The sequence below is a fragment of the Chrysemys picta genome, chromosome 10 (genome assembly GCF_011386835.1).
Source record: "Chrysemys picta bellii isolate R12L10 chromosome 10, ASM1138683v2, whole genome shotgun sequence".
NCBI lineage: Eukaryota > Metazoa > Chordata > Testudines > Emydidae > Chrysemys > Chrysemys picta.
In genome coordinates, this window is record NC_088800.1 from 20,070,101 (window position 1) to 20,088,166 (window position 18,066).

An 18,066-nucleotide genomic window follows, 5' to 3' on the forward strand; every position below is an offset into this window, starting at 1 on the left:
ACGAACAAATGGTTAAAGGGCCAAATTCTGCCCTTGGATGTGTGTGTGGCTCCCACTGAAGTCAATGGGAGCACTGTGTGTGCATCCAATCCCAGATATCGGCCCTGTGGATTTTGGTCAGCTCTGCATAGTAGTTCCATGACTGTTCAGGAGCCTGTTAATGTCTTCAGCTGTTACATTCTTAAAGTAAGTAAATAAATGAATATGGGACTCAGGCCTTCCCAGTGCCAGTCTGTCAGTGGCTACTCTCCATTCCCTAGGGAACATGCGTTCCACTCTCTGACATGACACCCTAATCTAGAATTTCTATAACCTGTAAACACCAGAGTGTTTGTGTGAGGTTTCATCAATGTCTTAGCGTGTTTTTACACCTGCAGATGAAATGGTACTTTAGAAGGGGAGAGTATTCATGTTATCACTGCTGTAAAAGACACTTCACAGCAAAGACATTAAAGCCAGCTCCTGAGGAGCCTTGGGGAATGCTCTAAGAACATTTTATAACAACGGGGAAAGCATGCGTGGCCATGCGCTATCACATGCCCATACCAGCTCATTCCATCAAGCACAGGGTAGTCGGCATCATATGCACAACAGGGAAGAAAGGAAAAGAAAAAAGATTGTAGCAAAGACGCAGCATGATCTTCAAACCAGGAGCAAAGTCAGATTCAGAGCCCCCAGCAGGGACCTGAAACAAGATAACCCCCAGTAGGGACATTAACCAGCTGTACCACACAACTGTAAAAGGTAGCAGATAAAGGCAGTAAATCACCACACGTTGAGGGAGGTATGTGTGCCTGCCTGCTCATTCACTCAATTTACATAAAGCCACTGGAAACAGACAAAGCTGTAAAGTGTGTGCTCAGAGCTATGCAATCAGACTGAGTGGCTTGCAAATGCACTAAAGGTTGATTTACTTGGCCCACAGTGCTACTTATGTAGAACGCTCAATAAACTTCAGGTTGATAAGGAGCTGTCAAAAAACCATTACCAAACTGAGCAGATAGGAACCCTTTGAGGCAAACATCAAGGAGAGATCAGATTGTCCTCAGAGCACCATATTGGTGCCACAGTGTAAACAGACCCACTTACACCAATCTAAAGACAAAGGGGTCTGCTTTCCTATGGATCCACAGGATCTTATAGGGGTAATTGATCACTAATGGGAATCAGACAGCTAAATCCCCTGCACAGCAAATAGAAAATGGCCAGGCCACAAGCAAAGTTCTAACTGTTGTCCCTTCATACATTTGAAAGATGAACAACAAATAGGGATTGTGCCTCCTTTGCTTCTTGATGAAATATATAAAAAAAAAAAGGCCATACAAACAGAAGTGTTCCTTGTTGCTTAATTTTTATTGTTTTTAACCTTAAATGTATCAGGAATGTCAAGCCTTAGCCAAAGTCCATGTTCTGCCACTCCTCACCAAAAATAAGAAATAATTTGTGAATGAAACCTTATCATGTAACAGTCCACCCAACATTAACAATGCCCCTTTTCCTCTTAAAATAACCAATGAAGTATTTGCATAGTAAAAAAGACACACCCACACCGGCACGCACATAATGCAACTTGTAGGTGCTCACTCTTCTCTGCAGCTGGAACAGTGTATATTCTCAAACATCCAGGTGCTCCCCATCACCAGGGTGGGCCACACCGCTATACTGCTCCCTCCCTCCTCCGCTCCCAAGGCAGTGATACGTCCTCACTTGTTTTTGCAGCTACTTGTAAGGAATACTGGACTGGGGTCCAAGCAATGCAGTGGAAATCTCTCCACAGTTTAGATGCACACAACCTTCCCATTTGAAAATCTGATGTATGTGTAAGATCTGTTTGTGCCCTGAAATATCCAGGTTTGGATTTGCGCACACATGTTTCTAATAACGTAGCCTAAAATGCAGCTCTTGAGGTGCTTGTGCCGTATATTTTGCTCTCAGGCATGGAAGCCAGAGAAATGATTGTGTTTCATTTGCAGATTTTGGGAGGAAGCAAAGCAAAACTCAGACTAGGCAATTCTCCCTTTGCTTTGTCTGGATACAAGTCATATCGCCCTCTGCACAGATCCTCTACCAGTCAACTTTGTGAGCCTAAGGTTGTTTACACTTTAAAAAGGGGGGGGGGAGGGGAAGCTTACAGCTGTGGAATGTTAACAATTAGCACACTGCCACCCCCGTCCCTTCATGCCTTCTAGTGATCCACGCCTCGCTAAACATTGGTTCTTGCTTTGCCCCAGCCTGCCAGCTATCCAGCTGCGTGTGCTGGGCATACAGCACTGCTGGAGCCTTGAGCAACCTTTTTCTTTTCTTTTTTAAACTCAGCAAGGAATGGCAGGACCACCAAGTAGGACCTGGCAGGGGTTGAAGAACCCTCTCCAAAAGACAGCCCAAGGCATCCCTGAAAGACTTGGTTTCTAATTTAAACCAGCTCATGCCTACACAGACTGGCCTTCTACTAGTAGTAGCAGAGGGATGGGACCGGAACGGGTGAAGTAGTCATTTGTGCAAAAAAGCAGTTTTTACTCACTACTGAAGCAACCAGCCAAACATTTGCTTTTTGGTAAAACAAAATTCAGGGAAATGTGACTGTAATCCTGGAAGCTGAAGCAGAGATATGGAGACGCCGAGAGCCATGGCGTGCAGAGATTTTATATTTAGAAAAGAAGGATGGTCTTGTGACTAAAACAGTGAACTTAGAGCCCAGGTCTCAAGTCTCCATCTCAGCTCTATACATCTCTACCCCGATATAACGCGACCCAATATAACACAAATTTGGATATAATGTGGTAAAGCAATACTCCGAGGGGGGGCTGCGCACTCCAGCGGATCAAAGCAAGTTTGATATAACATGGTTTCACCTATAACACGGTAAGCTTTTTTGGCTCCTGAGGACAGCGTTATAGTGGGGTACAGGTGTATTTGACTTCTTGTCTGATCCAGAGCGAGAAGCCTACCTCACGTGTCAGAATGCATTACAATTTGCAAAATGCTTTGAGATCCTCAGATGGGAGATGCTATAGAAATGGAAATTATTATTATTAAAAACGGGCAAGCTGGGGAAAATTAGGATCTTGGAGATAAGAAGGCTTCTAAAAACAACAGTTCTGCAGGGGGAAAAAAAGCCAGATGTGTGACTCACAGAAAATCTTCTTGCCCATGCATGAGGTCACAGTGCCATTTAGGTTTAGCCAGCCACTCCTGGCACCCTAGGTAGAAGCTGAGGGCCTAGGCAGCCACCTAGTTTGCCTATAGCTTGAGCAGCCACTGGCCCTTCCACTTCTCTCCCATGGGTTCATCACTTCTCAGTCAAACCACAATACATGAATGGTTCCCACACATTCAAGACCCACAACTGTTAGCACAGTTACCATTCCCCATATTATGTATCTAATAATAAATGGCATTTTTGTCGTACACTACATCTTCAAAGAACTTTACAAACATTAACTAATGAATTCTCACAGCACCCCGTAAGGCAAGAATTATTCCCAATTTATAGACAAGGAAACTGAGGCAAAGATGTTTGTGACTTGTCACATAAATCAGTCCCAGAAGTGGAACTAGAACTTTAACATTTGTGATTCCCTCCCACTGCTGTGCTCCTTCTTCTCAGCAATGCTGTCTCAACTAACTGTTTCTGGAGCAGGTTTAAAGCTTTTCAGACGTGATGGTAATATATGTAACACAAAAAGACATAGAAAAATACTAACATCAATGCACAAAAGGACCAGGAAAATTGCTTTAAAATCCCAGAAGCAAAAATGGCTTCATGTACCATGGGAATGTGAACTTTCCCTGCCTAATTCTTTTGGAATCCACACATTCTCAAAAGCCTCTGATTTCTCCAGTACTGGCCAAAAAAGGGAAGAATTCTAGCCACACTACCCCACTCAGATGTGGTGAGTGGGGTAATGTGGCTAGAATGTGAAATAATACTGCTAACACAACACGTGAGTCCTAAGAGGGACACAGAATCCCATTTGCAGGCTACCTGGTGTAGAAAATTAGCAAAGTGGGTCATTTAACTGAGCAGTAAAAATGACCAAAGAACTTCAAAAAATAGTTTTCTGGATCTGAGCCTTCCAAAAAAAACAGGAGAAAAATGTTCCTGAGCCCTGTGAGTAGCTAAGTACTTATCAGTTAGTAAAGACCTGGGTCAGAATTCATTTTCCCTAGATGACCCTAGAGGTAATTTCACTGTATCTTCTACCACTTTTATTTCACATGACCTCAAATGACTTACATCAGCTATATGATAATTTGCATAGGTTCAAGATCACTCACCCACAAGCACAGCTCAAAACAATCAAGTGACCTATTACACTCCAGAATTCACTGGGCAGAATACACAGCACGATGCAAAGCTGTGCTGTATCTTGGCTGTTTAATTATCAAATGGCTATTACGCTAATCATTTAGGGTCAAATCCTGCAGTCCTTACTCAGGTGACAGCTGGGGAGTCAGAAGCCCTGGCTGGACCGTGGAAGGGGAATATAGGTGCAACTGTCCTGAACTATAATATTGTGAGCAGTGGATCTGCCACCACTCAGCTCCATTGGCCAAAACTTCCATGCATGTACTATAGCCCTCTAGTACTACAGTTGTAGAAGTGACTGCAGTAATGCCCCATATCATGAGACACACATTTGGAGGACTGGCGCTTAAGTTTGTTTTCCTTTTGTCCGTGGTTATCCCTTTCGTCTTTAGGTACCTTCATGTCATCTGATCCTGACCCCAGAGCAGGCCTCCTTGGATTCCTTTCTTCCTCTTATTCCTCCCCACATCTCCTCGCCTACCTGCCACCACCTTTCCTCCTCCTGCCCCCAGAGACTGAGCCTGTCATTCTCAGGAAACGACTAAACTCCACCACCAATCTGGTAAGCAGGTGCCTCAAATATCTTAGCTTTCCAACTCCTGCCTCAAAGACAAACACAATCAGGACATTAGTATCTCTTGGCCAGTTCACATGGCAGATTGGCTGTGCTTGACTTGGGGGATGTTTAGCATCAAGGAGTTATACAAGATACTATGTTTAGCATTTTTTTTGTTTATGCAATAAAAAGAAAATATAACTACATTTAGTCAGAATGTGCCTAATTAAAACAGAGCAAAGCAACATTATCAGGAACAGAATCACAGCACACAAAATTCATTCTGTTACCTAATGTTGCACAGGAGAAATCTTTTCATTTAGAAACATGCAAGAAGTAATAAACTTTTTAAGCAAGCTGCTGTTTCTCAAGCACTTTAAAACAAAAAGTCTGTTTTTTTCAGATACCAGTAGTTGGCAAATTGGGGGAAAAGCGAAAGTGGGGCACACACATCTACCCACCTCTTAGAATATTCTGTTTCTTCCTCCCTCCTCATTCTAAATTCTGATCAGTATTTATCCATCACCAGGAGGCAATGCTTACTCATTTGTAGGGCGGATAACTTGTTCACATGTGCAGACCAGGACTAGCCTTTGATCTGAAGGAGAGTTTCAAAAAATACCTCTGTTTTTTGTTTGAAACAGTTTAAAGTTCTTCCTGATAAGGAGTAAGTCAAATCTTGGGTTACAAAGAAAGAAATTTCTACCACTTAAAAACTGTTTCATCTTTAAGCCACAGTATTTCCTATCCAATATAGACAGCACAAAGAAGTCTACCCTAAGAAATCATATTAATGGAGACACAGTTTAGTCTAACAAAGTTGTGGTGGGAGGAAGGTGAGATAGTTGAAGTATTTGCTGCTGTTTTTAGGTGGAAAGATTTTTTGAAATTACTCAAAACAAGGGCTGGTCAATTTTCCACCTAAACTGTTTTTATGGAAAATGGGGTTTTGACTAAATGAATTTTTTTTCACTACAAGTGTCTGCTTTCCACAGAAAGTCTCAAATTTTTGTTGAAAAACTAAACACCCAAAAAGTTTTTGGTTTTCAGCTAAAAATCTTTGGTTTTCATTTTTGTTCAGTGAAAAGTTGAAATTTTCCACAGAGGTGGGAGGGGGGAGCTCTTGTCTCACAATCTCCAATCATAGAATCATAGATTAGGGTTGGAAGAGACCATCCTCAGGAGGTCATCTAGTCCAACCCCCTGCTCAGAGTAGGACCAACTAAATCATCCCAGCCAGGGCTTTATCAAGACAGGCTTTAAAAACCTCTAAGGATGGAGATTCCACCACCTCCCTAGGTAACCCAGTGCGGCCCCACCCTCCTAGTGAAATAGTTCTTCCTAATATCCAATTTAGACCTCCCCCACTGCAACTTGACACAATTGCTCCTTTTTCTATCATCTTCCACCACTGAGAACAGCCGAGCTCAGGCCTCTTTAGAACCCCCCTTTCAGTTGAAGGCTGCTACCAAATCCCCCCTCACTCTTCGCTTCTGCAGACTAAATAAGCCCAGTTCCCTCAGCCTCTCCTCGTAAGTCATGTGCCCCAGCCCCCTAATCATTTTCATTGCCCTCCGCTGGACTCTCCAATTTGTCCACATCCTTTCTGTACTGGGGGAGGAGGGGAGCCAAAACCGGACGCAATACTTCAGATGTGGCCTCAGCCGAACAGATGGTAATAATCACTTCCCTCAATCTGCTGGCAATGCTCCTACTAATACAGCCCAATATGACTGTTAAGGTCATCTTCCCAGCCTGCCACTCTGACTACATCACCCTTACTCTTTCACTGCATCAAACACAGACACAACCCAACTCTATAAGTTTTGTTTCCTCTTTGTTTTTCATACATTCACCTTTTTAAGATATGACATTTTGTTACACCGTTTCCCACTAGAGCCTATTTCACTGGGAGTTTACTAATCACTAATTTAGTTTCTTTAATCTCCGTTCGGTCCGTGTGGTGATAATGACAATAGACAATGAATTATAATGGAAACAGAAGATGATTCACTTTATATGACTTTTCCCCACAAATATACAGACAACTGCTAAGGAAGTGTGCGAGTGAGAAGTCCAGATAAGGAAGACTGAAGTGTAATAGTCCACCTGCTCAAACAGAGCTTAAGGGCCAACTACTCTGATTTTCATCCTGTGTATGGGTTGGGACGGGGTGTAAATTGGGACAGAAAGTGGCCCTTTGCATCGAAATATTTTGCATCAAAACTGTCAGTTTCAATATATTACATACCAGTGACCAATCCCTTTCAATTTCACATAAACCTTTAAAGAATTAAACTCATGTAAGCTTAAACCCCTTAAAAGAGTAGGATAATTAGTGAGTGGGAGACAGGAAAATATTTGTTAGTAAAACAAATTTAGTGTTGCTTGGTTTTGTTTTGGGAAAGCACACAGTTCATTACCCCAAAACTTGATATATACAAATCTAGAACGACTACAAACAAAATTAATTGACTTTATCTATACAATGATGGTATACATTTACATTCACTTGAGTTATTTTATGTAAGACATCTTGAGCAAGGTTAGTACATCAGGTTTTGCAAATAAAAGAATGCAGGAAAAGTGACACTGTAACATTTAAGCTCTATAACAAAAATTCAGTTTCCTTTCTGCTTGAAAGGTAATTACTTGTGAGGGAAACCCCTATTATCAACAGCCGTGTAACAGTGTGCTACAGCCTTTAAACATTTTCACTGTCAGTGCTCTAAGAGCTATTTTCATCATTTAACTTCTGGGAAATGAAGGTATCTATGTGTATGCATGATCAAAAAATCATAGAATCAGAAGATGCAAAAATCCTATTAGTCCACCTAGTCCAGGGGTCGGCAACGTTCGGCACGCAGCTCGCCAAGGTAAGCACCCTGGCGGGCCGGGCCAGTTTTATTTACCTGCTGACGCGGCAGGTTCGGCCGATCGCGGCCCCCACTGGCCGCGGTTCGCCGTCCTGGGCCAATGGGGGCGGCGAGAAGCGGCGCGGGCGAGCGATGTGCTGGCCGTGGCTTCTTGCTGCCCCCATTGGCCCAGGACGGCGAACTGCGGCCAGTGGGGGCCGCGATCGGCCGAACCTGCCGCGTCAGCAGGTAAATAAAACTGGCCCGGCCCGCCAGGGTGCTTACCCTGGCGAGCCGCGTGCCGAACGTTGCCGACCCCTGACCTAGTCTATCCCTCAGCCAATGCAGGAATGTTTCCTAATTTATATTTACCAATGTGTTGTCCAGTTTCATTTTATATGTCACAAGCAGCACTTGCTTGCACGATAAAGTGTGGAAGATTTAGTGCCTGAGGAAAAACACATTGCAGATTTTTCATTTCTTCAATGGGGTTTGGATCAGGTCTTCAGCTCATAGTACTGAAAACTATAAAGCTACAGATATAGATGACTATTTCATATGTATAACAACATATAAAAGCAGCATGACATGATCATTATTCTACATCACTAAAGACATAGTTTAAGCCAACATAAATGTTCATAGTCTTTCAATGTCAGACATTGAGTATATGATCCAATAGCATCTGGGGACAAAAGGCCTGATGTTAAAATATATTTTGTGTATAAAATAACCTAATACTTAGAGACTAATAAAGGTTACCATCGGCTTACAGTCTGCATGCTAAATTCCAATTACCTGAATTTCACATATGTTTTGCAAGGTAATGATACTTATTTTCATCAGAAGCAAGAAAATATTTGTCAGATATTATCTGGATGTCGTCATAACCACAGTAATTTTAACTTGACGTCGTCTGTCCTTTAACATACTTAAATGGTGGATTTCCAGTCTGGTTCATGAGAGATTATGGCCTTTGATTACCACACAAGCTGCTCCAAGAGCTCTGCTTCCACTTGATTTGAATAAACACAGTCAAACCTAACAACTTGTTAATAGCTCTGGAATTTTTTTTTTCTATGGTGGGAAGGAGGCCTGGAATCTTTGATAGTGCTTTATAACAACATCTTAAAATATAAAGTCTACATGTGTATTTATAGATAAGCAACTTTGTTTTCCAGCACCAAGCTCAATCACCTTAATTTGACAGATACTTTTAAAATAGAAAGGAAATGGAAAAACTCCCTGTAGTAATGTTATAAAATAATCTAAATTTAACCATTGACATATCATTCTATTACTTCAAGTCACTTTATAGACATTCATCCTCACAAAAACTCCAGTAAGGTAGCTGACTGTTACCCTATTTTACAGGTAGGGAAATTGAGGCCAGAGGGAAGGTGGCTAAAGGAACAATTCTGAGACCCTTCCTCAATGCACAGGGGTTTCAGAATCAGGGTGGGATCTTCAAAAGACATTGGTGTTGGCCTAATTCTTCTCCCATTGAAGGCAATGGAAGTTCTACCATTGACTTCGGTGGGAGCAGAAAAGGCTAATGCTGAATGCTTTTGAAAATTCCACCGCTAAATTCTGAGGGTGAAAATCATCCGGGTGCGAATGGTCAGCATAAAGCCCCCAACATGCTAAAGCCCAGCTTTAGCGGTGGCACTGGGGACCTACGGTTGTATACGTACACTGCAGAAACGTTTGGATTTTGTTTATACTGGTTTGTGTACTAGTTCTGTAGGCAACGTATTTATTTTTATTTTTGTGTGGTCTAAAGCCTCCGAAGTTTTTGCACTCCATTAAATATGATGTGATGACTGTGCAGGAGAAGACGGAGATCCTCGGAGCGCATATTCCCAGAAACCTTCACCTAGCTGTTCTATTTCTCTAGATGTGATTGGCTCTGTAAACTTGGGATATTGTTTGTTTCCTTGTTTCTCTGTCTAATCTTAACTCCTGCTGGGCTGTTTGAGACCAAAGAGTCAAAGCTATTCTATCACTTTATGAATCCTGAGGCCTACACAGCTGGGAATTTTGCACATGCTCAGCCTGTGTCCTTTTCTCTTTTAAAAAAAAAACCCAAAACCATTAGACTATTATGTCATGTACAGTACACAGTGTAAACCAACCACAAAACTTAATTTGGTTTCTTTATCCTTCATTTCATATTTCTCTTTCCTCTTTATTAAGGGCACTGGCATGAAACAGAACTTTTGCTTTTTAAGCATTTATCCACTCCTGCTACTTACCATGTAAGACTTTCTGTGAAATTACAATTAATCACTGTGAAAATTATCCTAAGGTGTCATACCCCAAAATTCTGATTGGTCTGCATATCTGAAATAAATCCTTAACAAATGCTAGCAGTGCCAGCTCAAAAACCCAGTGTTTTCTCTTCTGAAAGAAATTACGATCCTGTTCCAAAACCCATCAAAGTCAATGGAAAGAGTCCCACGGGGTTCAGCATGTTTTGGATCAGGCCCTGTGTTGTGCAGAGGCTTATTCTGTATAACTTAGCTGAGAAAATGACAGAAAACATTGCTTTTCTGTCTAAAGTTTCCAGAATTAGTTCACAAAGATCCTGATCCTACAGCCCTTACTCAAACAGGATGAAATTGACCTTGTTCAGAAGACTACCACAAGGCCTATGAACCACTTAAATCCCAGGTAAACACTAGACTTAAGCTTGTTTAGGCCTTGCGGTGACTTTCTGTACAGGGGTGTGGTTTATCCCACATGTAAGTCCTGCTGAAGTCATATTGATGGATCAGAATGGATTCAGACCAGCGGTTGGTACTTTCTCTTCTATGTACAACAGACTATTTTAAGTGTGGTTCTACACTGAAAAGTGACTCTTAAAACAGCATCCTGCAATTCCATTTTTACTCAATGATAGCCATAAACACGGAACACACTCTCCTCCACCCCCTCCAGATGGCATTGTTAGGTAGACACTTTTCAGACTAAAACCACATTTAAAGCCATGTGTCCTCTGAATTTCCTTTTTAATTAAAACACCATTCACTTAACTGAAACACTGGATCCAAGACTAAAATAATGCTCTTAAAATAAATACAAACACAACACTTTGTGCTACCAATGCTATTCACTTGAGCTGCAAAAATGATGTCCCTATTTATCTTTTCCCAATGTACTGCACTGCAAAAGGCGGGAACGCTGGCCTTCACAAACCAACTCGCCTCTTTCCATCATTATTTCTAATGGCCTAGATTTTCAAAAGTGCCTAGTGATTTAAAGCGCTTCCGTTTTTGGGTGCCTAACTTGAGACAGCAAAAAGGGGCCTGGTTTTCAGAAAGTGTGGAGCACTCACCCAAAAATCACTAGTCACCTTTTTTTTTAAATGTAGGCCAACACTTTTATAAAACATTGAATTCAAAATATAAAATATAAAACCATCCATTCTCAATGTTGATATACAAAAAGCAAAATATTAAGACCTTAGTTGTATATAAAACTAGATTATCATTTTCATTTAAACTGAAATAATGATCCCTGATTCAATATTCTAAGGATGTATTCAATTAGTAGAGTATTGAACCAAAAAGCTAGAAGATATAAACCAATGTAAAAACAACATATCTTTGTGCCAAGATAAACACATTGAGTTAATTCACAAGTCAAAACTGTTACATTATAAATTTTGATTTGAAGATCCCTTCATTGTTATAGTATACCTCTTAACTAACAACACTCAACATTTATGCAGTTAGTGATTGATTCAAAGCCCACTGCAATAAACAGAAAAACTCACTGACTTCAATAGTTCCATAGTCAGCACATGGACCCAAGCTCATCTAAGAATTTGGCATCAAGACCTTTTTGTGTAACCTCCCTGCCCCAATAACTGAAACAAAAACACAACATAAAAAACCTAAAGCAAAGTCCTAAGGTCCAGATCCTCAAAAGTCTATGGCCCCCATCCTGCAATAGGGTGCCAACTTTCTAATCGTACAAAATGGAACACCCCTGCCCCACCCCTTCTCCGAGGCCCCGCCCCCACTCTCTCCATCCCCCCTCCCTCTGTCGCTCGCTCTCCCCACCCTCATTCACTTTCACCAGGCTGGGGCAGGGGGTTGGGGTGTGGGAGGGGGGTGAGGGCTCTGTCTGGGAGTGCGGGCTCTGGGGTGGGGCCAGGGATGTGGGGTTTGGGATGCAGGAGAGGGCTCTGGGCTTGGGCAGGGGGTTGGGATGTGGCGGGGGGGGGGTATGGGCCCTGGGCTGGGGGTGCAGGGTTCAGGTGGAGACAGAAATTAAAGGTTCAGGGTGCAGGAGAGAGCTCCGAGCTGAGGCAGGGGGTTGGGGTGGGGGGGTGAGGGTTCCAGCTGGGGGTGTGGGCTCTGGGGTGGGGCTGGGGATTGGGGTGTGGGGGGGTGCTGTGCAGGAGGGGGCTCCAGGCTGGGGCAGGGGGTTGGGGTGTGTAGATCACATCGCAGGATCAGGCCCAAACTCATCTATTTTGATTTCCAAGTCGTATAAAATCAGCCAGGGAGCAACTAATTTCACATTATTAGACAGCATACTTGCCTAAAATAACAAGTTTCGCTTTCATAAAATGTATGTATGTTCAACAATATACCAGGAAGTACACATAGTCCATAGTACAAATGCAAACTCCCTGCAAACTGCCGTTCCGTTTCTATATCCCATTTCTTATACTTCTCTTGCCTCATTCTTTACAAAGTACACTTGCATGAGATAGGATCTTTGCTTAAATATCTACATAGTGCACTGACCAAATTTTTGAAAGTGGTTTCATAAATTTGCACCCAACTATTGGAGCATGAAAATAATTGCACATCCAACGACCTGATTTGTGTGAACAAGTGCAGGTTTCATTTATTCAGTTTTATAACTCCAATCCTGAAGCCTTTTGAAACTCAAGGCTAATTTTATTGGTAATTTATTTGAGCCTAATCCAGTGCAAGTCAGTGGGAATCATTCTATTAACGTCATGGCATTGGATTAGGCCCCCAATTAGTAAATATAAATGTATTGCATTAGGCCTGCTCCCACTGAACTCAATGGGAGCTTTGCCAAAGCTGAGTAGATTTGGGTCTCTTATCTACGGCTCCATCAAACCACTGTAATTGCTATTTCTAAGAATGTATCTAAATGTCGTTCAACCTCAGCCACTCAACGTTTCTCTTGTATGTTTAATACGTTATATGTTTTTGCCTTAGTTTACATAGGAGGTAAATATGTACTTAGCCATCCTGCTCTAAGCAATGGAAAAAATGTAGAGGTGGCCTAACAAACCACAGCACAGCAAGACTTCTCATTTGCAGCACAACACCAGGGTCAATTCACTCAAATAAATCTAATTATTCAAATGTACTAGCTAATCTACTGTGCTCACAAATTTTACCAGAAAACATGACACTAGGACAAATTAAAACTTCATTCTGCTTCCATTGTTGACAAGACTTTTTCATGCTGAAAAGCTCTGTTTATGAGGCTCTGTTTCCCTAATATTAACATAAAGACAATTTTAAAACCAAATGATACTACTGAACATTAGCATTCTTCGTGTTATGCTAGTGTAGGGTTGGACTGGAATCTTGCTATAGAAGAGATGAACTCTTTTTAAACATTTCATTTTAAATTTTCTATATTACAAATTGAATATTAGTGTACTGCAACTGGTTAACATTGCACATCTGGTTGAATTGACTTGGACTGGTATTTTGCCTAAACTATTTTGTGGATGATTTTTTTTTAAATAATTCTAGGCAAACTAAAACAATGCCCTTTTTCAGACTTTTATACACAATAATTAGTGACAACATTTTTTTTTTTAGCTGACTTATAGCCTCTACAAAAAATCTATTTTTAAAAGCCAGCACTGAAACCCAGGTAAGACTGCACTGCACTTTCATTCTGTACTCTTGTTCTTTTCTTTATCTTACAGACGCAAAGACTCATGTTAAGGGAGAATATCATAGGATCACTTTAATTTCCAGTTACTTTTACTTTCAGTCCACTATTTAAAACTCTCATTACCAGGAAAGAGAAAACTATAACTCAAAGTATCTTCATAAAAATAGGTTTCTGCATCAAGAAAACAGATAACTGTTCCATTCAGCAAAAGGTCAAAATTCCAGAATTTTGGCCACAGAACGCCTACCATTCAGCCAAATCTTATTCTGAAGCCAAAAGTTTCTGTGCACTGCTTCTGCAAAGCATGTGTTTAAGGCTTAGCAACACCCATCAACAGGGACAAAAAGTCAACCCTCTCTTATAACCTTATCAGGACAGTCCACATTGATGACAAGACATTGTAACTTATATAAATTACCTTCAGTCGTCATTTCTGTTATATCAAATGCCTTGGGGGAGGGGACGGTATGGCAACTTGCACTGATGTATTTTCTATAAGAGTTATCGATTACTTCAGGATCTTTAATTACGTTAATATCTCCTTTGGGGGATTTTTCCTCCAAAAAAATTAAATACATAAATAAATATAGAGACCCCAGAAAGTTCTGGTCTGAGAAGTGTCAAGGTTCTAGAAAGCACCTATCTCTGTCCAGCTGAGAAATCCCCTGGCATAGGGAAGCTCCCAGCTGATACACAGCTGGTATTGTTGGCCCCTGCAACACCCACCACTTGGTCCAAGTGCAAGATGCACGTTAGGGCTCGCAGGGGAGGGGCCACAGCATATTTTATATATTTTATACTGAGCTGGTAAATGGTTCCTTTACACTAGGGCTCAGAGTGCCCCAGATCCCTGAACGCCCCTATCTCTCTGCTATGCCAAACGTAAGCTTGGTGCAGCAGAGAATCTGGGCCAAGGTGGGTATAAAGCTTTCTGTGCTACGTGCAAAAACTTGCCTTTGGCACTAGACTTCTTGTTTTCTACCATGCTATAAAAAAGTCTGCAATGCTGCCACAGACTTCATCAGTGCTATCACCCAACATCATACTCAACACAACCAAACGTTTTGCACCTGGCTGACCTTCTTCAGGACAGGTCTGGCATGATGCAGATCTATACTCCAAGACCACGTGTGAGTTTATGTGCACATCCAGCCAAAGGTACATACTGTAACTTATTTTTTCTTAACAGAACTGTATAGTATTACGTAGCCTACAGCAAGCCTGTTCTTAGTGTTCAAGTTACCAATTTCTACTAACTAATACATTTCAGGCTTTCTGATCGCTGTCAGTTTTATGGATCATTGCAGATACTCACTTCCTCTGTTATGGAATGTGAATCCACTTATTACAATGACTAGGCAACGGGCACAAGTGTACACAATATCTTTTCTCTTTGAATGTATTAGATTCTAGATTCTACCAGACATTTCCACCCGACTGAACTTTATTGCTCCATGTGGTACCTTCAAACGCCATGACTACTGCAGACGTGTTTTGACACATGAACAAAAGTCTACTAAACGTTTTAGTGGTAACAATTCACTTACACTGGGTTTGTTTTTGAGGAACAATATTTGTTTAAAGATTGAGGCCTACATTCTGGATGTGGACTGTAAATGGGTTCATTTCAAAACACAGCGGGGAGAGTGGGATGGAAGATTTCTGCTCCTATTTTGCCTTGACTATAATCCATTAAGAAGCTGCTCCACAGGCTTTCAACAGATGCTTTGCTACTAGAGCCACAGAAAGTCATTCAGGCAGGGAGTATAAGGGTCAGAGGGTGTGGTCCACATGCGTTAGAACATATATGCTCAATCCTGGCTTGCAGAGATTACATCTGGTCCAGGGATGGCCATGTGTGAGACTTGAGTTGGCCAAAATACAGCCTTACAATAATGCTCTTTCTGCAGCTTTAATGTATGCCTGTTTCCTTGCCAAACTTAAAGCCTGCCAAAATTTGGCCAAAGATGTTTCCTCAATTGTGCAATATTTTAAGTTTATATCCAACAGTTCTTTGTAAAAACAATTGCATTGTGTCTTTAAAGTTTATGGATGTTAACAATATTTAAAGTTGTATTTTACAGTTAATACTCTTGGGTTTTACAGTAAATTACCTTTGAAAGGGTCTTTCCATTAGCTGTAAGCGTCACAAGTCCCGCACAGCATACCAAGGCACTGGAACTAGACAGACCAGAACTTGGTGGGATGGTTCCATCTAACAGACAATTCATTCCAGTTGAGCTATTAAGACCAAAATGTTCCTAACAATGAAAAAATAAACAATCTGAGTATCAAGTACAGACCGCCTTAGACTTTCAATTATCCCATGCTTAGGAAGAGATTTCTGTTGTTGAACTACTGATTTGCTGTTTGGTGTCACCATAAAGAGTCAGGGGGTTTCTGAAATTTTCATTTCTGGTCCTTAAAAAACAAGATTAAAATTCAGAAAAGAAGTGCATGAATATAAGATTTTAAGACCATTTCATATTTTGTTTATATCTTGATACACTTAAAAATATTATTTTAAACCTGATATTTTGCATGCTCAGTCTAAGGACAGCAGAGACTTTCTGAGGTCTCTCAGAGAAGTTGTTGCTGAATTATGGGGCTTAGAATGTTTGTTTTTTTTCTATTCTTGAAACTGCTCCACAGCTCAACTACCACTAATATTTCTGAATTGAAAGAGAAAATAGCCTAATATAGTCTCCACTAAATTAGAAAAGGCACTAAAGCACAGAACTATTGATTTCCATTCTACCTCTAGATACTCTTCTGTTGTGACTCATGCCCTGTGATGTTACAATAGTCCCCAAATTCAGGGTCTCCTAATATAAAATACTTCCAGAGCCAGCATTCTGCATTTGTAATCCAAAATGCATTGGAAATTTGTAGAGATCCTTGTAAAACTGAAGTTTAAGAGACATTTTAGCCATGTGGTAGTTTTAAATGCAGCCCAAACTGTGACAGCGAGTAAGAATGCAAACTCCCGGAATCAAACAGACATCAGATATAGAATCGGAGAAATGTAGAGCTGGAAGGGATCTTGGAAAGTCATCAAATCCAGCTCCCTGCGCTGTGGCAGGACCAAGTAAACCTAGACCATCCCTGACAGATCTTTATCCAACCTGTTTTTAAAAACTTTAAATGATGGGGATTCCACGACCTCCCTTGAAAGTCTGCTCTAGAGATTAACTAGCCTTCCAAATAGAAAGATTTTCCTAATATCTAACCCAAATGTCCCTTGCAGCAGATTAAGCCCATTACGCCTTGTCGTACGTTCAGCAGACACAGAGAACAATTGATCCCTGTCCTCTTTATAATAGCCCGTAACATATTTGAAGATAGTTATTAGCCCACTTCCTCCCCCTCCGCCTTCTTGTTTCAAGACTAAACATGCCCAGTGTTTTTAACCTTTCCTTATAGGTCAGCTTTTCTAAACCTTTGATTACTTTTGTTGCTCTCTTATGGACTCCCTCGAATTTGCCCACTTCTTTCCTATAGCGAGGTACCAAGAACTGGACACAGAACTCCAGAGGAGGCCTCTGAGTAGGGCAGGACAGTTACCTCCCGTGGTTTACACCCCAGTTACACTCTGGTTAATACAGCCCAGAATGATATTCGCCTTTTTCGCAGTTGTATCACATTGTTGACTCATATTCAATTTGTGATCCACTCTAGCCCCAGGATCCTTTTCAGTGGTACTACCATCTAGCCAGCTATTCCTCATATTGTAGTTGTACATTTGGTTTTTCTTCCTAAGTGCAATACTTTGCACTCACCACTACTGAATTTCATCTTGTTGAACTCTGACCAATTATTCAATTTGTCAAGGTCATTTTGAATTCTAATCCTGTCCTCCAAAGTGCTTGCAACCCCTCCCAGCTTGGTGTTATCTGCAAATTTTATATTTCCACTCCATTATCCAAGTCAATAATGAAAAGATTGAATAGTGCCGGATCCAGGACTGACCCCTGCAGGACCCCACTAGATATGTCCTCCTCATTTGACAGAGAACTATTAATAACTACTCCTTGAGTACAGTCTTTGAACCAGTTGTGCACCCATCTCATAGCTATTTCTTCTAGACCAAACTTCCCTAGTTTGCTTATGAGAACATAATGCGGGACTGTGTCAAAAGCCTTACTAAAATCAAGATATATCACATCTACTGCTTCCCCCTATCCACTAGGCCAAGGGTGAGCAAACTTTTTGGCCCGAGGGCCCATCGGGGAATAGAAATTGAATGGCGGGCCATGAATGCTCACAAAAGTGGGATTGGGGTGCGGGAGGGGGTGAGTGCTCTGGTTGGGGGTGCAGGCTCTGGGGTGATGCTAGAGATGAGGAGTTTGGGGTGTAGGAAGGTGGTCTGGGCTGGGACCGAGGGGTTCAGAGGGTGGGAGGGGATCAGGGCTCGGGCAAGGGTGTGGGAAGGGGTGCAGGTT

The 18,066-nt window shown here is 41.5% G+C and overlaps 1 protein-coding gene across 3 annotated transcripts in view; it reads right to left on the bottom strand.

Annotated features, from left to right (window-relative positions):
• GALK2 (galactokinase 2) overlaps positions 1-18,066 on the bottom strand; it is a 70,114-nt gene that overhangs the window by 29,603 nt on the left and 22,445 nt on the right. For 2 of the 3 annotated variants that reach the window (XM_005304003.5, XM_065558150.1), the window contains exon 5: positions 15,739-15,885. The exons of the other annotated variant lie outside the window; for it this stretch is intronic. In XM_005304003.5, coding sequence (XP_005304060.2) covers positions 15,739-15,885 — 147 coding nt within the window. The remainder of the gene's footprint in view (positions 1-15,738; positions 15,886-18,066) is intronic. 3 annotated transcript variants of the gene reach the window in all.